Below are 23,678 nucleotides of genomic sequence, written 5' to 3'. Positions count from 1 at the left end.
TCAGTATGTGTACCTCGACCCCATCCTTTTGGAAGGCTGCACAATATTTATTCTATAGTATACTATTACCCAGTTCTCTATAGATGTACATCATTTAGATACACACACACACACACACACACACACAAAGAGGTTTACAAAGTTGCTGTTGTGTGAATATTTAGGAGTTAAATTTCTTACAAAAATACACATATGTATAATTGCTGAATCCAAGCATGTGAACATTGACATTTACGTATTTAATTGTGATGACGAAATGTGCTCAGGAACTTTGTACCCATATTTATATTTTTTGCTATGTATGATCAATAGTATAGATTAAAAGCATCTAATTGTTTCAATGTGAGTTTCTTTCACTGTTAGTGAGGCTGGATATTGTGTGATTATGGCATTTATTCCTCTGTGTTTTAACTCTGGCCAAATGCTTATGCTTTTCAAAAAGTAATTTTCTCGTTGATTTTTAAATGCTTTTTGTATACTAGCATTTAGTATACTTTTAGGTATCCTAGCATTTTTTCCCATGTATTACAAATATTTTTGCCAGTTTGATGACTTCTCTCCATATTTAATATGCAAATTTTGAACAATAATTCTTTTTAAAGTAATCACAAATAAGATGTATTTTCTTAAACCAGACCAAAGGTTAAATTTATTATGATATTTCAAGTGCAATTATTCTCTTATAATTACAATTCTTGCACACCAAAATCATTACAAAAGATACCTAGTATGGCAGCATAATAATGTTCTGGCAGAGGGAGATTTTCCGTGTATAGAGGTATTTTCTCCAGGCACATTTAGAATGCACTTAAAATCTCCACATACTAGTATTGTCAGAAACAGCGAGGTTAAAAACTGTCTGAACTTGTCAAAATGTCTTTAAGCTCAGATTCAAAAGAGGGTAGAAATGTAAAACCCACTGAACCTGATGTTACTAGAAAACCATAATTCACTAAGGTATTTCAAGAAGCACAGCACCTGCTCACCTGAGGCAAACATGCAGGTGACAAAAGTTCAGCCACCCAGGTGTTTCTCCTTGCTGGTGTTTCCCAGACCCAGACAGCAAGCCACTTTATTCTGTTTGCTCTCTCAGTACCTACCTCCCTCCAAAACCACAAACTCTCCTGTGCACAGAATCTCTAGCCTTTGCCTTTAGTGACATCCACTTCCTCAGACATGTGCATATTAAAATGCACAGCTGGAGGGTAAATTGGCAAGTACTTAAAACATCAGGATATAAAGTTACAAATCTGAACCAGTTGTTTAAAATCTGACCTTGTGGATATATATATAAAATATAAATCATAGAGTTAGGTAGTTTTGTTTTTTTGTGTGTTTGTTTTTGGGTTTGTTGTTGTTTTTTATCATAGTGGCAATTTACCAGTCTCAAAATGTGAATGTCAATGTGGCCAATAATCTCTTGGGTGACTGGGGACTATATGGAACGATATGGAATTTAGACACCGCTTACGAATTCAGTGACTTCCATTTCAAAAGCAGATATAAAGAAACTTTGAAGCCAGAGACAAAGAATAAAGGGAAGCAGAAGGGAGTGGGGAAAATGAAATGGAATACTCTTTGTAATTTCTTCTACAGACTTTCTCCCAGAACTGGGGAGGAGCAAAATAAAAAAAAAATAAAATAAATAAAAAAAAATAAAAAGCTTGGATCACTTATTGTAACCAAAACCACAAGTTATAATACTCTCAAGAGATTCTAACTATCCAGACATCTGTTGGATAACAGATGTAGCCAAACATGCGTCTTTAAAGAGGTTTCTAGGTTATGCAGTGACAGCTTTACATTCCAGAAAACAGATAATCCAATCAGAGAAAGAGCTAATCTGGATCCATTTCTTACCCCAAAAGAAAAACATAATTAAGGACATAACACCAACATAGGAAACATGATACCTAGAAGTATGAATTGTAACGTTTACTATTCTAAAATTTTTAAAAGATGCTTAAAAACTGCTGAAATATACTTGCATTTTAATGTCTATTTGGTGTAAATGTACTTGATTTAATGCCAATCAATCTCTCTACAAATGCAAGATATATTGGAAAGCATTCCATTAGAATGAGATACGTTGCATCTATATCAATTTTTGAGTTGACATCAGAAAATATTCATCTCTCTCTCTCTCTCTCTTTTTTTTTTTTCTTTGAGACAAAGTCTCACTCCGCCACCCAGGCTGGAGTGCAAGGCACGATCCTGGCTCGCTGCAACCTCTGCCTCCCAGGTTCAAACGATTCTCGTGCCTCAGCCTCCCCAGTAGCTGAGACTACAGGTGTGCACCACCATGCCTGGCTAATTTTTTGTATTTTTAGTAGAGACAGAATTTCACCATGTTGTCCAGACTGGCCTCAAACTCCTGACCTCAGGTGATCCACCTGCCTTAGCCTCCCAAAGTGTTGGGATCACAGGCGTGAGCCGCCGCACCCAGCCTCATCTCACTTTTACGTGGCATGAACAGAAGCTCACTCTCTGACATTTTCCAAAAGAGACTGTCCAATTCGAGCAAACATAAATACGGCTTCAATGATTATGAAGATGCTAAGCATCACCTAATAGTGCTCAAGTAAACCAGGCATGAAAATAACACTACGAAACATACTTGTGTTAAAAAAAAATTACGAAGTTAAATCTCCAGCATATCAGACTGTATCACAAAAATAAAAAAAAAAATACCCAGCATATTTTGTTTCTCATCAGTCCTTTTTGCCAAGAAATTCAGAACATGTTGCCTGCAGACAACTGTTTGTGAAACCTTATACTATTGATAAAGAGAACAAGAAAAGGATAGTTAAGCAGCCTGAAAGGGAATAAACTGTATCTGTAAATTCCTCAGGCCATAGAGAATTTTTGTATATAATCTTTGCAGACTGTTGGAAAATGGATATAAAATTGTCTGGGAACAAGTTCTGAAACAGATTTCTTCATTTGATCTGTTCTTTTAGATGCACCCCTATATGAGAGATGAGAAACAGCAAAGCTGAAAGTAGTATTTGCTGATAAGAACCTGACCACTGAAACAGCCTTTTCAATGCTTTGTGTAATTCTCTACTGAGAGTCATATCAGGACAGCCTGGGAGTTATGACTTCCTTCTATCGTGAGCACATCAGTTTCTTTTGGGAAGACAAGTTTTACTCTGAAAAGGTCTCCACCTCCCAACCACAGCTAGTTGATGACAATTCCTTTAAGAAAAGGGTCAAACGATGATGGCATTGCCTAATCTTGCTTGCAGTTTTTAAGAAAATACTTAAGCTAACAAGGGATGCTATCCAATTTACATAGTAATTTATATGGTAAAGGAGCTTTAAAACTCCTTCATAAAATTAATGCTAAGATAAAAAAACTGATTAGTTTAGATTTGCAACTTTTAAGGATTAGCATTTATTATTGGAGTTTTGTTGAGCCTAATTCACAGTCTAACTTCCTTTTTTGTACTTAAAATTTTCTTTTGTTTTATATGAGTGACAAGGATGAATATCTTAATACATAAGCATAAAGGGATAGGTTTTTTTTTTTTAGTACCCTCTCATTCCACGTGGCAGGATATTCTAGACAGAGAAAATGTTCAAATGTTTAAAAATGTCTTGAAGATGTTAATCCCTCAATATTTTTATCTTCTTTTCCATTGTCTGTCCAATCAATACAAAAGCACCCAGTTTTCGCTGTATGGCCAATATCAGCAAAACCACTATCAGGAAATTTAACTGTGACAAATATCACAGCTAATCTTCAAGAACAGGAAAGGATTAAGTCAGACACAGACAAAATAAAAATGACAGATGCATTCACAGCTTGCACCTCAATTTTTTAGGATGTCTCAAACCTCCAGCGTGAATTAATTTTTTGTCACAGTGAACCATATCTCAGATTCAGAATCATGACAGTTTTCATTCTGTGTCGTGTATCACCATCTAGAAAACACGAGCTCATTGGGTTCTCCCAGCTGTGTCAGGGGAGGAAGTGTCCTCTCCATTCTGCAGCTAAGGAAGAGGAGGAGCTGAGGGGTTATAGGTTTACGCAACATAATGCAGCTAATAAGTGGTGATATGTGTCCAGAATCTGTTTTTCAGTCCCGTTTTTCCCTACCTATATCTGGACAGACATTTCTGCCTCTCTGCAAATATTAGAGATGCCTACATTGACCAGGATTTTTATGAGCCCCTAAGTGAATTTGGGAGGGGGGGGAATAAATTACTAATAAAATTAATGTATCTCTTTTCTCTTTTTCCCTGTCTGCCCTTCTCTCTCTTTCAATGCATACATATGGATATGTACATAAATAAATATGTATATATATTCATCTTCTAAAGTCCTTCTCCTTTCTTCCTCAAACTCATATTACTGACCTCAATACCTGCTGCCCCAAAAGAAAACACAATTTGACAAACTAGTCTTCTCTGCTTTCATTGAATGATATGTATGTGCACATATGATACAGACAAATATGCAAACTTTTTTGTTATTATTTTCCAAAAAGGACATATATGTGCTTTTCCTGAGTTTTTCTTTTTCAGTTAGCAATACCATATGGAACACAGTTCACTCATAGATCCCACCTCTTGATGGTAATTGCTCAATTCCACTTTTTTTCTTACTGCAAACATTGTCACAATAAACATTTTGTACATGTATCATATGCTGCGGCTTGTATTTATGGGAGGTAGACTCATAGGAGTAAGAATGCTCAGCCAAAGTTTATAAATATTATTACTGTTACTACATTTTCCAGTCTACTTCTTTAAAAAACTAAAACTCTAATTTTCTACCAGTAATCTATGAGAAATAGCATTTTCTTTTAGCAAGACATCTTTTACAATGACTCAAATTTACGCCACATAACTATTTGTATTATTATGCAAACACATCCTAAAACATAACACTTTTAGAAAGCTCCTGCACCTGTTCTACCAAGCAGGAGAAGAATCTGAGGCAAATCCCCATAGTTTAGGCATTGCGACATTATGGCACCATTTTATGGAGGAAAGGCCACAGAAGCCCATGGGCATGATAGCTGCATGGCTCTCAGAGGGCAGGGGAATTTCATTACGGTCCTACAGCATCCAGCTTTGAATGCTTGAAACTGACGGCAATGTTCTGGAATGCATTTCTCCCCTCTTATTCATCATCCAGTTACTTTTCACGCAGATCTCACTGGCTGGGATCTCCTGGCATTTTGCATGCATCTCAAAGATGGTTTCCATTACCCTTCTGGTCATGAAATTGTCATTCTGGACACGTGCCCTACACAACTAACACCAATCAAGAGTTTGTAAATATTTTAACATAACTCTGATGTTTTTTTCCTCAGTAATAGGCTTATGACATATGCCAGAGAAAAAGAAAAAGTTTTGTAGAAAGTGTGAAGCAATTGGGTGTTGATTAGAAAAATTTTTATTGTTACCAAATCATCATAAACTCGACAATGACAACAAAGTCCAGAAAAAGTATTTCCATTATTCATAAACATTCTGCCTGGTGTTTTTTAAAATAATCTGCACCTATTGCTTTGTGATGTTTAACTTTCCTAGCTGAGATAATGCCCTCAGGGTAAGTATACAAAATTCTGTAAATCTTTTTTGAACCATAATAATGAGAGGGAAGAACATCATATAGTCCTAGGCTGGCTTCCAGAGAGAAACGTCATTTTATCTGTCTACATACTGAGATCAAATGATTATAAGTAAACTTTTATGCCTATTATATTTTTAATGCCATTTTTAAACATCTTCATAATTTCCTAATCATGTATACAAATTATTAATATTGTCAAGAAAGGCCTCAATGAATCCCTAATGCCATAATCCTTAGGATTCAGATGGCTAATGTATGCTCCCTGAGAAGTGAAGTAGAAAGGAGGGAAACTATTTTTAGTTGAACATCTACAATATATGATATTTTGATGCCCTCTAATCTTTAGGGTGAAAAATATCACAGTGCTTTAATATTTTAACATAAATCAAACTATTCTGTTTATTATTATTGCGGCTCTCTAATGATTCATCTCCAAATTTATTGCATCCTGCTTTCATTGTGAAGCCTGGAATTGGAGCATTATAATATTTAGTAAATATTCAAGGGTCTTGAGTTGTAAATCTACATTTCCTGTAATCCTTTTTGTAAATGTAAATGTTTAGAAAGAGAAATTATTTCTAAGATGTTACTGGGTATAAAATTCCATAATTTTAATAACATTAGTACCCCAATGAAGTTAACTCATCAGTAACTTTTAAAGAGTGTTATTTAGCAAGGTTATTTGTCGAACTTTCATGCAACTAGTGATTTTTACCCAGCTGGATTAGCACCAGACCACCTAAAAGAAATCATGGGTCTTGAGATGTGAGTAAGTTTTGGCAAATTTATGGGTGGAATGGAAAAGTAAGAAGTAAATAGATCTCTCTTTCGTGGAGAGAAACTGCCTCTACATTTGCTTCTCTAGTATATTTGCTATTCTCACCCTGTTTTTTGTATTTCCTGTACCTAACAAAACCAAGATATTTATGTTTTTAACTAATAGACTTCATTATAAAGCATCATTGTAGTGCCAGCCACCATAATCTTAAACACTAAAGCAGTTTAATTAGTCTGTTCCAAAGTGAATACTATATAACAATTTCGAGCAATGATGATTACAACTTAAATCCTTTAAAATATAATTTTTGTCACTTGTGAATAATGTCCCTTTCACAGAATATTCAGATTAAATCGGAATGTTGTTTTTAAATATAGCTTACTGGCCTTAAACCATAAATAATTTGGAATACCATTTAATAATACCATTTAATATGATTCTGCTTTTATGATATCATCAGGCACAAGCTGTCCACGTAGAGAAAACGGTAGATTAGGACATTTATCTACTCCTGACTTCCCCGGTAGTACCCAGTCCTCCCTATCTCATATCAAAATGGAGAACCTCAAACAATTTTTTCCAGTTTTCTTAACAGACGAACTTCATTCACAGGTTAGAGAGTAAAGCTTATTGCTATGAAAATCTCTTCAGAGAGAATACTAGAAACAACTTTCTGTACTTATGACAAACTTCTCAGTCTGTGCTTTGCAAGTAATTTGTGGACCAGTAGCTATTGTAGTGTTGTTTCCTCTGTCTGGCAAAAAAACATTGTCCCAGTCTGTGACACACAGTCTTGATTTCACTTGATAGCTAAAGATATCTTGCTAAGTGAGAGATGAACAAGATAGTGTTTAATATCTGGATATAATCACATTTGGGGCCAGCTCATATAATGACTCACTGAGAGAATCCACTATTAGGTGGCTACTTACACAAATTAATGGCTACTAATTAGGATGTGTTTTTTTGAGAAACAAAAGGTACATCAGCATATGTTTACTCCCTCTAAGTTCTAGATTTCATGGACCTGAGAAATAATAGTTTATGAAAAAGTAATTGTTATATATATATGTATATATATATATATGAATATGATGTTGTTTTGTTTGTTTAATATTAGGTTACCTAAATGTATCCTAGCAAAAAGTATATGAATACCTCAATTCTAAGTTGTTTATGTATACTGTATATTGCATTATTGTGACATTCCTCAAAGTAAAAATAGATATTTATAACAAAATTGTAGCTAAAATAACATGAGGGATCCCAAGAAAAATAAATCTGTAGATCTACAGATGAATACAATCTCATGCCATGAGCAGCTTGTGTTTATAAAAAAGTCACACCACAAAGCATGACTACTTTTGTTTTGGGTACATTTAAATAAAGTGGATGAAGTGGAAATTGTGAAAGTCAAGTTTAAATTTCAGTAAAAAGCCCTTATTAGCAAATCTTCACTTGAAAAATTAATTTAAACTTGGCTGAAATGTACAAGGTTGTATGTCTTACATTAGGTAAATTATTGGCAATAACAGGAAGTAAGAATGACAACATTTCAGTAGAATGCATGGAATGATTGTGACCACTGAAAGAGGACTACTATGTCAGAATTTACTTAATGTCATCACTAAAAAATCTGAGGATGATAAGAGGAGACATATTCTGGCATTCACACGTGAATGCCTGGTAATATGTTGTACATGATCACAAATATTTCCACATTTAACTCTCCCCCTCCTTACACACAAAGGGGCCCAGTGTAATACTCTGAGATAGCTGCAATCAGTCCTCCACATCCTGTGACCCTTCCTTATTCACTGTACGATTCTAGGTGTTATCTCGGCCCCACCTACCCTTGTTAACCTAGGTTACACGCAGCTTAAAGTAAGGTGAAAGTCATTCAAAAAGCTGAAAACCATAGCTTCTATTATGGGGAAGAAACAAAGTTAAATGAGAAGTTAATAAGTATACCCCCAAAAATGTGTTCATAATAAAAGCAGAGTGGAGTGGAAAAATCTCCTGCTAAACACAATTTAAAATGCTTTTTTACTGAGGAATATACAAAACATTTTATATGCTATAGGGAACTGTGATCTCTAAGAGGTATATGTGGGCAATGTAAATAAATTCAGTTGATAATAGATCTTTTGTTTTCTCAATTAAGCCCGTATTATCACATTCTGAGTATTTTTCCTATGGAAACCATGGAACTCAGTTTAAAGATTGAGAAAGGAAAGGGAAAAAAGCCAAATGTGAGATCTGTGATAACACCCTCTTGGTAAAGATGGGCATTTTTCCCGTGGCGTGGAGGGCAAATACAAATGACATATGATCATACCATACTGATCATTCCAAGGTACCTGTATGTAATATCTGTTCAACAGAGGGAGCAAAAAATAAGAGTGAGCTAGCATGACAGCAAAGCAACACCAAGACAAAGGTTAGAGAAATAAGGAGCCCTGGGTGTGAAACATGGGGTGGCATACACTTGCACAGCCCTGACAGTATGGATCCCTTTAAATTTTGTTCCAGAGGCACCTCACTCCCCTCACCACCACTCAGCCCGTCAGAAAAACTGGACCACCTTACTTCTTTCCTATGGCAGCTTTGCCTACCAAACCTCAAACCCTATTATAATATATTGTAATGAATCTTAACAATTTAAATACTTAAAAAAAATTAAGAATTAAAAATTTAAAGGTAAATATTTTAAAAATCACAGATATATGCTCTTTGAAAAAAAATACAGAAAATATATAAAATACAGAAATATATAAAATAAAAAGTGAGGTTCTCTCAACCCCACAGTTATACTCCTAGATATATTTCCAAGAGAACTAAACACACATTTACATAAACATTTGTACATGAGGGCTGGATGCGGTGGCTCACACCTGTAATCCCAGCACTTTGGGAGTCCGACGCAGGCAGATCACGAGGTCAGGAGTTTGAGACCAGCCTGGCCAACATAGTGAAACCCCATCTCTATCTACTAAAAATGCAAAATATTAGCCGGGCATGGTGGCAGACACCTGTAATTCTAGCTACTCAGGAGGCTGAGGCAGGACAATCGGTTGAACTCGGGAGGCAGAGGTTGCAGAGAGCCGAGATCTTGCCACTACACTCCAGCCTGGGCGATAAGACTGAAACTCCGTCACAAAATGAAACAAAACAAAACAAAACAAAATCTTGCACATGAGTGTTCATCACAGTATTATTCCTATTAGCCAAAAAGTAGAAACAAATCTAATGTCCATATTCATTTGTTTATGCATCAAATGCATAAGCAAAATGTGGTATTATCCACACAGTGAAATCGTACCCAGCTCCAAAAAAGAATGACTTTATGATAGATGCTACAATACACATGAAACTTGAAAATGTGTATACTAAGTGAAAAAAGACACAAAAAGCCACATATCATACAATTCCATTTGTATGAAACTTCCAAAATAAAAAATTCCACAGAAGTAGAAAGCAGACTAATATTTGCCAGGCATAGGGGATAGGGAAAATTGGGAGAGATTCCTAAGAGGAATAGGAGTTCTTGTTGAAGTGATGGAATGTTCTGTAATTAGAAGGTTGCACAATATTGTGAATATAAGACCCATCAGTTATACTTACGAAAATGGTGAAGCATATGCTATTGTGAAATATATCTAAATAATAAATTTTTAGAAGTTAAAAAAAGTGAAAGTCTGTCCATCTTCTCTTACATAGCTAGAATTTACAGAGTACTTGTTATATGCCCGGTATATTTGTAAATGCTTTACTGAATGAACTAATTTAATCTCAAAACAATCCTATTAGGCATCGTTTACCTATAAAGAAGTTGAAGTAGAAGGAGGGCAAAGTCATTGGTCCAAAGTCTGCTTCTTTTGTAAGTGGCAAAGCTGGGCTTACAAAATCAGGCAGTCTGGCTTCAAAGCTCATGCTATCCACTAACTTACCATGAGTAACTACCATTAAAGGTTGGTATATACACTTCAGGATAACTTTCACTGAGGAAGTGCATGCGCCCAGATGCATGAGTGTGTGTAGAAGATAACAGTTATACACAGGGATGATAGATACTGAGGGTCGGCAACTACCCACAGGCCAAATTCGGCATCACCTGTTTATGTACACCCATGAGTTAAGAATGCAAGAGTGAATTTTTCAGTGGTTGGAAGAAAAGAAGGAAAAAAGCAGAGTAGCATTTGATGACACATGAGAAATATATAAAACTCAAATTTCAGTGTGAATCAATAAAGTTTTATTGGAACACAACCATCTTCATACCAATTTTGTCTACAGCTGTTTCTGCACCACATGAGCAGAGTAGAATTAGGCAGTGGTAACAAGAGACCTGTATGGCACCACAAAGCATAAAATATTTTGATCTGTTTCTTTACAGAAAAATTTTGCTAACCCCTGGATGATGCCATACATGATACTATAAAACTTCAGTTTGTCACTACACATTATATTATGTTCAACCTTCTAGATTTCAAGGTTTCCTTAATTTCTTTAAGTAGATACAATGAAAAAAAGCACCTAAAATTATTAAACTATTTGCAATGAATTGAATGTTTATGACTCCCCTCCAAATACATTCAGATGTTGAAATCCTAACCCCCAAGGTGATGGTATAAGAAAGGGAGCCTTAGAAGGTAATTAGGTTATGAGGGTGGAGCCCTCGTGAATGGCATTATTGCCCTTATAGAAGAGATCTTCAAGGTTACTTTGCCCGTTTCATCATATGAGGTTACAATGAAAAGATGGGCACCTAGAAAACAGGCCCTTACCAGACATCAAATCTTTTAGAACCATGATCTTGGATTTCGCAGCCTCCAAAACTATGACAGTAAATTTCTGTTGTTTACAAGCTACCCAGTGTATGGTATTTTATTATAACAGCTTGAAAGCACTAAGACATCATTTCTCTACTAATGAAAATTTCATGTTTTTAGGCTGGGCGCAGTGGCTCATACCTTAATCTCAGCACTTTGGGAGGCCACGGTGGGTGGATCACGAGGTCAGGAGTTCGAGATCAGCCTGGCCAACACAATGAAACCCCATCTCTACTAAAAATACAAAAATTAGCTGGGCAGGGTGGCATGCACTTGTAGTCCCAGCTACTCAGGAGGCTCAGACAGGAAAATTGCTTGAACCTAGGAAGTGGAGGTTGTGGTGAGCTGAGATCGCAGCACTGCACTCCAGCCTGGGCGACAGACAGAGCGAGACTCTGTCTCAAAAAAAAAAAAAAAAAAAAAAGAAAGAAAGAAAAAGAAAATTTCATGTTTTTAGCAAGTTCCACTAAAAATAATTGGATTAATGTATTTATTTTCTAATGGATGTGAAATTGACCTATATTTTAATGGTCCAGGTCACCGGGACTTTGAGAAGTTTTATGACTATATGAAGGTTCTTCTCTTGGCTGCTTCGTAGTCACCCAATTATTGATGCTGAATTTTCAGCTGAGTCACTGTTTCAGGCTGTGTGGTCAGGTCAATGTGGCAGAGGTTATATAGAGGGACCCAAGTTTCACTGTTCTCAACTGCTCTACTACCCCTTCCTAGCTTGGTCCTATTATGCAGAAACTTCTGTTCATTTAAAAGTAGTTGGAAAAGTGGTAGAGTGGCTACTACCCTTTTGCTGTCCCTCTTTAGAGGATAGTGTGGTGTACAACCAGATCCCCATCCCTTTAGGACCGAAGCATTTATTCTCCTGTTGCTGGCAATTTCTGACTCTCAGTTGCTTCTCTCTTTGGGAATTGCCTAATTGCCTTCAGCTGAACAAACCCACCTCGCCTAATATCATGTCCCCTTCCCAGAAGCAGATCACAACTTCTAACTGGTCAATTCAGGAATGTAAAAGCCCAACCCCCTTGGCCCGAGGCAGAACAGTTATGAAGAACCATCTCACTCTGGAGCGCCTTGTAGAATCCAGGCCTCTATTAACTTCATCGGTGAGACTTCTTCTGCCCAAATCTCTTGTCCTCCAAAGATGTTGCCCTGAGAACATTACCCCATAAATTGTCTACAAGCCAATCTGAGTCTCAGAATCTGTTTCCTAGAAAAATTGACCTGCAACAACCCTCTCTAACTCCTCTCAAAGAAAGAGAGATGTAATATTTGTTATTACATCTGAGTTTAGCAGAATAAAATGACCACGTATGGCTCAGCCCCTTCCACTCTCTCTTTTTCAGGCCAGCCTCGATGCATGTTGGTGCACTGCTCTGCTTGTGCCTTTTGTAGGGAAACTGTACAAGAGTTAGGCTTCAGGTTATGTTTTTCAGAGAAAAATCTGATCAATCATCAATCTCTTCATAGTAATGGAGCTCTAAGCTGTATAACAAGGAAGGTGTCCATAGGAATCTTCTCTGAAGTCGAGATTTTCCCCAGAACTGCATGTACCAGAATCTAAATATAGCTGAAGGCAGCAGGAGGTCTAATTGTGGCATTAAGTCTAATCCAGAATCTCCAATTCTGCCTGATCAATGATTATGATAATAATTTTATCTTTATTTTCATGATTCCTTTGTTTTCTCAATTGGGTCAAAATTTATGAAACGAATCTTGATTGTCATCCTAAACCTACACTGACAAAGAGCAGCACGCCATGCATGCAATAGGAAAACCTTCATCTTTCACTATTAACCATTTTAATAGTCGAATTCACCTAATTTTACCTGATTTACTTACACAAGGTGATGGTATCCCAGTAATCCCTTAGAGAGGGACACGTCTTAGTTCAAACTTCAGCTTGGACACATAACAATGCAACTTAAGCTAGTAGTTTTCTGAGCCTCAGGTTTCTTATTCATAAATGAAACTAACAAGAACTATCTCAGATTTAGTTTAAGAATTTAAAGTAATGTGTGTGTGTGTGTGTGTGTGTGTGTGTGTGTGTATGTGTGTGAGCATTTATATATAAAGTACCCCAGGTAATGCCTCATATTGTGAGTAATAAATGCTCATTCATAGCTCTGTAAGTATGAAGAATTATCATAAATGATATCCAACTGGGTCCTCTCAAGAATTTCCAGGGGGAAAAATCCCTCTTGTCTACTTCCAAAAGGTGTGAGAATGGCTTTTCATGTTGATGAGATTATTTCAACCTGAAATTCTGTAACAAGTCAGTGAATCAAGCTCACACTGAAGTGAACAAGTACAAAGCAGGCCATCAAAATGAAAGAGCAATAATCACATCCATTTCCCCCTTATTGGTAGAATTCGTAGAGGGAAGAGCATGCCCTTTACCTGAGAAGAGCATTGTTACTGTTGCCACATAGGTACCACATGAGACAAAGAGCCTCCTGAGACCGGCTGTCCGTGAAGGCAGCTGCCAAATTGGGAACTCTAATAAGATCTGGCCTCAGGCGTCACATGACTCCCAAGTTCTCTTTATTCTGTTAGTGTGTGGCAAAGAAAGAAGGGAAGTGGGCGCTGGCTGTCCCATCACACCCTCTCCTGCAGAGGGAGTACCGAGTCCCCTGATACTTTGTTTAGAAAAGCAGCTTGAACCCAGTCTCAATAGGAAGCTGAAATGGGTTAGATGGGGCAATGATCAACAATGGAAAGCTCAGTGATCATTTCCAATGATCAACAATGGAAAGCTCAAGTTAACCAAAATAAGAATGTTCCACTCACGTCACGGGAGAGGTGAAATAAAGCTGAGCATTTATGACTCTGGGGAATTATTTGTTGTGAACCAGCACATGACTAAGGGTTCTCCATACTACACAAAAGCTGAGGAAGGAAAGAATTTCTTTAAGCTTTTGGAAAGAGAGTTCCAGTGTGCCGCAAAATGTTCTAGCGAAAGAATCTGGGACCCACCACTTTGGACTCTAGGGATGCAATGATCAATTTGTCGTTTTGGGCTCTGATGCCTGTGATTTCATGAGCTCAGAACTATGAATACTATTAATATAACTAGTCTGGTTCAAAAACCAAGCTCAGACAGTTAACACGTAACCTTCAGAACTAGTGAATTCCAGAGAGGAGATGAATGCTCTGTGAAGAAATCATTTCCTTACTATTCGTTTCTAAATCTGTTGAATATAAATTTTATAGTAGTCTTTTAAGTCTTGTATTATTTAAATCAGACAGGAAGAGAGGAGAGGAACAAAGGAGGAGGAATAAGAAAGAGAAAAGAAGGAAAGGCAAAGGAGGGTAAAATCAGGGAAAGGCGGGCAGGGGAGGGGAGGGGAGGAAGAAAATGAAGAAAACATCATTCTTTTAAAATATGTTCCCTAATTCTTGCTCAAAAGGCTACACTATAGACTATATTTCAGAAAGCAGTTTTTATAAGTCATACATGAGGCCTAACAAAAAAAAAGGAAAGAAAGAAAAATTACTCAAGTAAATAAAAATTACTATTTCTGAATTCTATTAGGCCTGACACATGGTATAATGTACAGAGACACGGGAGATTTAAATAATGGGCTCAGTTCTTTGTAAACAGAAGTTACCAGAGAGTCCATTTCAAAGGGACAGACTACTAGCCTAAGAGATAAGAGAAGAGCTCTGAGACCTTTCTCAGGCTGTATTGCATGAGCTAGTCATACCAGTTTCTGCAGGAATGCAGAAATTATTACAAAATGGCTAGGTTCCATAAACATGTTGGTAAAGTTTAACTTTACAGATAAGAAAAAATAATTTCAAAACAAATTTCCACCTTTCCTTAAATTAACTTTATCTTGTTAGAGAAAGAAAGAAATCCAGCAGCTTACCTGTATCAAATCCCACACTTGGCACTATGTCTACTGTCCCATGAAAGGCTCCAGCCCATGCTGAGGTAGCAGAGGTGACTGTACTCGGTTCTGTCTTTGTGATGTCACACTGGGGAGCAGGAATCCTGGCCGCATGCACTGAAGGCATCAGCAGAGGCCCATAGGATGGATCCAGGGCAGAACCGGCAGGAGGGTGGTGATGGTGGTGATGATGGTGGCGGTGGCGCATGTGGGCATGAGGGTGGTGGTGCCGCATGTACACGTCATGCATATGGCTGTAGGATGGGCTCACCTGAGATGTCAAAGGATAAGGCCAGGACTCAGACACAGCAGGGGGAGGGGCTGGGCCAGTCTGATGCAGGCTGTGTCCTGGCCAAGGACTGGGATCAGCTGCAGAAAAGGTGCCAGGGGGTCCAGTGACCTGGAAGTCAGGATGAACTGCCCCCAGACAAGGTGCAGGTGGGGGCTGGTAAGAGCTGGTCCAAAAGGAAGTTGGGAAACTATTCCGTTGGCTTGAGAGAGCTGAGCTGTCTGAGAAGACAGAAAATAAAAAACACGATTAACATAAGACTCAGTTTTGGGATAGACTTGCCTCTAATTGTCCAATAATATTTTACAAGCAGTCAAACGAGCATGCACTCTTATTCTTCCCAAACAGGGGTGAACTGATATCAGGTTGGCCTCTGGGATCGCAAGCCAATGGGTCCGTGTGCAGGATCCAAAGTGTTGAATGAGCCTCCCTCCATTTGCTTTGCTTGGCTTATGCCGTCACAGTCTGTGCTAAGGTTTGCAATTTGGGGATTGAAAAATTTCATTTCCTTCTGAGTACCTTGTAGCCATTAGGCGTAAGAGGAGGTCATAGCTACCCACTTCACTGGTAAAGAAAGCTTATGCCATAAATGAGGTTTATATAAGTTGGAAATGATCATTTTTACCAACTTCTAAATGCAAATACGATTTTCATTTAAAGGAAAGATTTTAATGCCGAAGGTAACAATGAAAGTAAGATCACAATTACTTATACTCACTAACACTCATTTTCCATTAAGAAGAGTGTATTCTAGCCTCATTTTATTTGTTTATTTTCTGTGGAGATCTGGGAGTCTCTAGACCGAGAATAAAAACGGTCAATATTTAATACAGTATCAAATGTCCAACACTATGCCAGGGGCTTTTCATAGATAATCTCACAGGAGTTTCATTCCAGGCCTACGGGGTAATTATTGTTATTATCCCCATGATGAGAAAATTCCAGCAGAGAAGAAGCCTAAGGCTTAAGATGGCAAGAATGGGACTAGGCTTTGAAGCCAGGTGGCCTAAATGGCCAATGGCTGGTCCTCTTCATAAAGTGCCACAAGAGGGCACAATTGAAACTATGAACCTCAATGTCTCGAATTTGGTGAAGATCCTATGGAAATGATAAGTGGAGGAAATTCAAGTAGAGGTCACGGGTTTGAGGAACTATTTTGGGGAGATGGAAATATCAAAGAATAGCACTTAGAGACAAATAAGAAAGAAAATCATCCCCTAACTCTTCATCAATTCAATTTCCTACTCGATCATAACACATTTATACATGACCTACTGTGTATCAAACGTAGGCATCAGGGATGACCAAATGGACACCATTTTTAGTCACAATCTGCAGAAGGATAGATAAGTAAAACCAGACATGTGCAAGGTGACACGGCAGGTATTCTCCCAAAAGGAAGCACAGAGAGCACCGACCCAGCTTAGAAAGTGATAGGTAAGTGGAAGCTGACAGGCTGAGCAGGGGCTAGCCCTGGGAAGAGAGCTTTAGGCAAATGGATCAGCACATAAGAAAAGGCCATATATTACACACACACACACACACACACACACACACACACACACACACACACGACAACAGCAGCATTTGAAAGACAAAAAGAGTTCGGTACGCAGAAGGTGGCAAAAGAAAAAATGAGCCTATTGAAATAAGGACCCAGACGGGTGTAGACTTGCTGGCCATGGTACTGAATGTAAATTCTATTCTGAGGTGATAGGGTCTCAATGGGCTTTGAAGGGTTTTAATCTAGGAAGTGACATAGTCAAATCCATTTGTAGAAAGGTCAGTGTCTCCACCTGTAGCCTGGTGCCTACAGTGTTGTGTAACTGAACAAGCACTGGGCTGGGAGACCAAGGAGCCCAGCTTTCATCCTAGGTCTTACCCTAGGACCCTCGTTTTATCACCCCATATGGACCCATTGATCTTTCCATGGCTTACTTTCTTTTACTAAGAAAATGAAGTATTTGAATCCATTAATTCAAATTATCTACTGGCTTAATACTGCTAACAGTCTGTGAAGTGCCCCATGGATTATTTTTAACTATAGAAGAAGATATCTTCTAAAGACATTAGTCATGCAAGTTTAAAGAGAGTATTTGTATACTGAGTTCCACATAAAAGAAACTTGCTAGATCTTTCCATTGAATGAAGGGTAAGAGTGGAGGATATCTTAGGAAGTATTTTAAAATAAGAATATTCAAAACATTATCTATGTTCTCACTTCATAAACTTCCAGGCCATACTTTTCTTACCTCAGGGAAAGCTTAAAAAACTTCAATCAACCACCACATATATCATTTGGTTAACATAATTAGGCTATTAATGTGGTGTTTGAACATCTCTTCTCCCCTAACGGCTGTGGCAGCAGCACTGCAAGCTCTTCCATTCTCTCCCCTTCAGCCAGGCATGGGCACCAGAGCTGTGATCATTTATCCCATCCATCCTGTGGTCAAACAGCTATTCACAGTCAATTCCCTCCCTCACAACATCTTCATCGATCTCAAAACACTCGGGGGAAATCTAGGAGATGATGTTCTTCAAAAGGCAAAGAATGGAAGTGTACACTTTAAATCTTCAACCAACCTCAGGAAACTTGTAATTGAATGGTTTTGTTAAAATCAAAATCTATCCAAAAACACCCCCTATGATCAACCTTACTGGCATTGAGGTAAATATGTTTTCTTGAATTAACAATCGTCTCTTTGCAACATATGAAAAATGCTATTAATGACAAGAAGGAAAGTCATATAAGTTGTATGAAGAAAATTCAATATGCCTCACGTGATGGTCATTTGTAGAATATTTCAGTCACACCCACAATGAAAGCCATCAATGTTTAAACTTAAAAGCCATGCACAGAGTTTAGAGAGGCTCCTTGTTCTACATAGTTCATCCCTGCTACCACACGTCTGCCGCTTTGCTCTCACAACCCCCATCTGGTGGGACCAAAGCCTTCATTCTGCTCCTAACTTCCATCTCCTGGGGGGCTAGAATCCTATTATGAAAACTAGTTAACCCCAACCACAAGTAAGTGCCAGAGATACAGAATTTCCCTTATTAAAATCCACTATTAAGATGTCAAAAGTACAGAGTATATACCATTTCTCTGTATGCTTTTAGGCTCATTTATATGTACATGGAGCCAATCTCATTTTATAGATGCTTATGCAGTTTGAATATGCAGGCACAAAAGGGAATAATGAATGAATTCCTTATCAAAAATATTATTGGTATATTTATGAAGTACTGTACCATGATTAGTGAATACATTATTATTGAAAGTAGAAATCTATTTTTGAAAATGCACTCCATAAAGAATGAACAGAGTTTAAAAATGCTCCAGGGAAAAATAAAATTAAAAGGAACTTAATATTTTCCCAGTCAATATGTCTCTTGAGATTAATATAAAGTTTGCAAAGATCTATGCAGCCCTTGAAAAAAAACCTGTTGCATTTACAATTGAAACAATATTGAATTGAAAATAAGTTTATGAAGAAGCTTATACTTCAGAATCACTATTCGGTGTCTTACTTGTTTAAAGAAAAAAGTCTTGATGCAAAGGAAGAGATGATATGCTTTGTTTCATGCCTGAGAATCAGTGTGCTTATTTCATATGTATGTAAATTTTTTTCATTACATGATTCTTTGCTTATGAGTACTTAATCACAGCCATATTTGTTGGATGAAGAAAACATATGAAAAGCTGTGTGAGCTATTTCTATGCAATATTACATTTCAGGTTAGTGAAGGCAATACAGTACTTTATGCTATTAACATTATATGGTGATTTTGGATTCAATATTACCTGATACACAGATGATGTTAACTGATATTTGGATGATGTTGACACTGACAGTCTAACACATACAAAAAGCCCAACTGTAATTTTGATTCAATATGCATTTGGGGTTAAAAATATTACACACACATACATACACACAAGTTTATTTCTAGACAAAAAAGAAAATGGTAATATTGATACATTGTCTAATACAATCCACTCAAAGCAAACCTAGTAATCTCACTATCTGATTTAGACTGGAACATGGTACACCAGGTATTTCTTTCAATTTCATAATAGCTGGGATACTTTTTACACTGATTCTAAATGTCTCTTTAAAACACACACACACACACACACACACACCCAAAAAACAATTTTAAAAAATCTCAGGGTAAAAAAGTTAAGAAAGATAAGATTCAAAATTTAAAGAATGATATAGCTTATTAATTTTGAAAATAACAACAACTAAATTAAAAGGAAAACGGGACAATGAAGTGTTGCAGAAACTCTAAGTCATCTTAAAAATTTCCAGAAACCACATTAGAATCAAAATTGATTAAAACATCATTATTAAATGTTAAAAGGTAACATTTTTACATTTTTTATTAATAGCAGTAAAAAAACAAAATTCTACTCAATTCTTAACCTAAAGCGTTCTTGCTGTAATTTCATTGCCATTCTCTTGTTGTTCTTCCCACGAAAATAAATGGCTGGGTCAGAGGTGAAATGACATGTGTTCCAGTGTTTTCTGTCATTCAGTAATTATGCATTACCATTATGTCCGAAGATTGCCCTCTAGTTACTTTCTTCTAGAGTTGCTCAAAATGGGCCTTGTGACTCTACAATGAGAGTTTCAAGGGATGATGTCAGAGGCTGATACTCCTTGGAGGCAGCAGGGTGAGGTTAGTCACGCCTCACTTTTTTCCCCATGTCTTGGTCCTATGGACATTCTGTTCATTTCCAGTATCAGCCAGCTCATCAGACAGGCCCTCCTTTTTCTTTCTCCATTCGACTATTTAGGTTTCGTATTTATTTCGAGAGTTTTTTTTTTTTCCCATGAGAATGAATTGCTCAAGCAGACCCTATGTACATCAATGAGCCAACAGATAATTTTCTTTGCAGCTACAGTATCAGTAAGATTAGCATTCAGGATGGTTTTAAGTCAGTGATCTACTCTGCTATGGCTTGACATAAGTCCTGCCCTTTTCTACAGGTACACACACACTCATTTCTGTGAAGATCAGTGCATAGACGTATTTGAAGCCAATGTTTAGCTCTGCGCCAAATTAATCATATAGATTACTTTAAAAATCTTTATGATAACACTAGGAGAAGGGTATCAGTAAACACGTATTTGTATGGAGATAAGGGAACAATCATATTCATTAGGTTTTCTTTTTCTTTTTTTTTTTTTTTTGTGATGGAGTCTTGCCCTGTCACCCAGGCTGGAGTGCAATGGCACAATCTCAACTCACTGCAACCTCTGCCTCCCGGGTTCAAGTGATTCTCCTGTCTCAGCCTCCCAAGTAGCTGAGATTACAGGTGGCTGCCACCACGCCTGGCTAATTTTTTGTATTTTTAGTAGAGACGGGGTTTCACAATGTTGCCCAGACTGGTCTCAAACTCCTGACCTCAGGTGATCCGCCCGCCTCGGACTCCCAAAGTGCTGGGATTACAGGCATGAGCCACCGCGCCCGGCCTCATTAGCTTTTTTTAATAGAAAGAAATGAAATTCTTTCAACCCTGTTAGAACATATAGCAGGATTAGAGGTAACTGGTAAGACATTGCCAAATAAAATACATGTACTTCCTGTCATTAAGTGTTTGCCTTACAGCTGAAAAACACCTAAAAAAACTTTCCTAGCTTCATCAAGGAGACATACATTCAAAGTATAACCATTATTCCATTATTAGCTGACACACACTATTCTTTGTTTAAAGATTTACCATGGAAATCTATTCTGCAGTTAAACTTGATTCAGTTATTTAATTTGTTTGTGGCATAGTAGCACTTCTGTGGCACTGTAATAACTTTATGCTGTAAACTAGACCCTTTAACACTTGGTCAGCAGTTCCTTTCTAAGCATCATCGCCATGGCCACTAACATCATCGTTAGCCTTTAGTATCTACTATTATCTAAGACTCTGTGTTTTCTACCAAAAACACAAAGTTCCAGAAAACAATGTTCCTGGATAAAGGCTCAGGGTTTGTTTTCCATGTGCCAAATGAGTGGAAACTTACTTCAGGAAAAGAGAAAAGGCATCTGACTTTCATTTAGCACCTTGAGTCAACCTCTATGCTAAATTATTCATATACATTATTTAAAAATCTTTACAATAACTCTAGGAGATGGGTATCAATAAACACATATTACAGTTGAGGAAGTCGACGTAAGAGATTTCAATTTAGTAATCCAAGATCACATTGCAAGCAGAAGGTAAAGGCTGGAACATGAATCTAAAACCAATGGACTCCAAAGACTGCATTTTCCAATTCTGTGTAGCCTTGCCAATTAATATTAAATTGCCACCAACTCTCCTGTTTTATGAGAATAAAAGTGTGAATCTCATTTTATTGAACCTCTTCTTTTTTTTTTTTTTTTTTTTTTTTTTTGAGACGGAGTCTCGCTCTGTCGCCCAGGCTGGAGTGCAGTGGCCGGATCTCAGCTCACTGCAAGCTCCGCCTCCCGGGTTCGGGCCATTCTCCTGTCTCAGCCTCCTGAGTAGCTGGGACTACAGGCACCCGCCACCTCGCGGCTAGTTTTTTGTATTTTTTAGTAGAGACAGGGTTTCACCGTTTTAGCCAGGATGGTCTCGATCTCCTGACCTTGTGATCCGCCCGTCTCGGCCTCCCAAAGTGCTGGGATTACAGGCTTGAGGCACCGCGCCCGGCCTGAACCTCTTCTTTAAGACATTTTCTATATCTTTATTTATCGTTTATGGCTGTCCTATAAATCCTACACAAGTTTTATATATTTATCTAAATATGACTAATTCACAGCTGAAGACAATTATGGCAAAGATCTAAGAAAAGCACATAATACCTTTGAAATTATAGAACTTTACAGGAGAAAAGATTTTTACCAATTCTTTGCTTCAACCCCCTTATTTTATAAATAAGAAAACTATACCCAAAGATTTCATGTAACTTATTTCCAAGAAATTTGCTCTTTTGTCTTCTAAAGACTCTTTTGTCTTCTAATTCTGGATACATGGTATGAAATTGGTTCATTTAATTCAGTCACTTAATCATTAAATTAATATCTATTTCAGATTTTCCACATAGAAACACATTGTCGTGAGCATCAGAAAAAATTAGGTACCACAAGAAGATACAGTATTTGTAGACTCCGTGGGAGAATAGGAGCTAAAAATTGAAGTGCATGCTGTGTTCTCCTGGTATACTCTGAAAAACTGATGTAAAAACCGGTAACATAGCCGGGAGGGGTAGCTTGCGCCTGTCATCCCAGCACTTTGGGAGGCCAAGGCAGGTGGATCACCTGAGGTCAGGAGTTCAAGACCAGCCTGGCCAGCATGGTAAAACCCTGTCTCTACTAAAAAAAATACAAAAATTAGCTGGGCATGGTGGAGGCCCTCTGTAATCCCAGCTACTCTGGAGGCTGAGGCAGGAGAATCGCTGGAACTGGGGAGGCGGAGATTGTAGTGAGCCGGGATCGCGTCAATGCACTCCAGCCTGGGTGACAAGAGCGAAACTCCTCCAAAAAAAAAAGTTCTAAAACATCTGTTCTCCACCTATCGCTTTGCATTCCATTCGCCTCACATCAGCATCTTTGCTTCTCATTAAATATTCCAAGCCCATTCCATCTTCAGGGCCTTTGTACTGTCTGTCCCGTGTGTAGAATTATTTTCCCCTAGGTAACCACATGATGAGTATTCTTATTTCCTTCAGCTATCTGCTCAAACGTAACTGTGCCCTACAGGGCTTTTGTTATCACCTTAGGTAAAATAACATCTTTCGTAACAATTGTTTGTTTCCTGTTTCTACCCCAAGACGTCAGCTCCATGAGGGCAGAGCCTTGGGCTGTCTCAGGACTTAGCACATTGCGTAACACATAGCAGGAGGTTAATAAATGTTTGCCGAGTATGTCAATGACTAAAACAGGTGACATATTTAAAGATCAAATTTTAAGATGGTTCCAAGAAAATTTTAATAATAGTTATGAAAACATTGCCTTGATTAGCCCTTTCTATGTTACACTTTTAACATCTGCTAAAGGACCTTGTGTAGTGTGTTATGCAAATTACAGGGAAAATGCTGATATGTTGTAAGGTTTCCACACATTCACAACATCCCACTGAAAATTATTTTGAATATGATACCATAGATAATCACCCTGGCACCAAGAAATAATTTAGGACATTAATTCTGATTTCTCACGTTAAATGATAACAAGGTTGCATATGCCCATGTGCTAAAAGAAGTAGACATTATATGTATTAGTCTCTTGGGACTGATTATCTTAATAGGATTCATTATTAATA

At 37.6% G+C, this 23,678-nt stretch overlaps 1 protein-coding gene across 3 annotated transcripts in view; it reads right to left on the bottom strand.

The window, feature by feature from the left end:
• VGLL3 (vestigial like family member 3) overlaps positions 1-23,678 on the bottom strand; it is a 50,603-nt gene that overhangs the window by 12,325 nt on the left and 14,600 nt on the right. For all 3 annotated transcript variants that reach the window (XM_015446585.3, XM_015446586.3, XM_015446587.3), the window contains exon 3: positions 15,082-15,612. In XM_015446585.3, coding sequence (XP_015302071.2) covers positions 15,082-15,612 — 531 coding nt within the window. The remainder of the gene's footprint in view (positions 1-15,081; positions 15,613-23,678) is intronic.

Source organism: Macaca fascicularis, chromosome 2 (genome assembly GCF_037993035.2).
Source record: "Macaca fascicularis isolate 582-1 chromosome 2, T2T-MFA8v1.1".
NCBI classification, from domain to species: Eukaryota; Metazoa; Chordata; class Mammalia; order Primates; family Cercopithecidae; genus Macaca; species Macaca fascicularis.
Note: the sequence above shows the minus strand (reverse complement) of the source record. Positions and strands in the feature narration are given on the sequence as shown.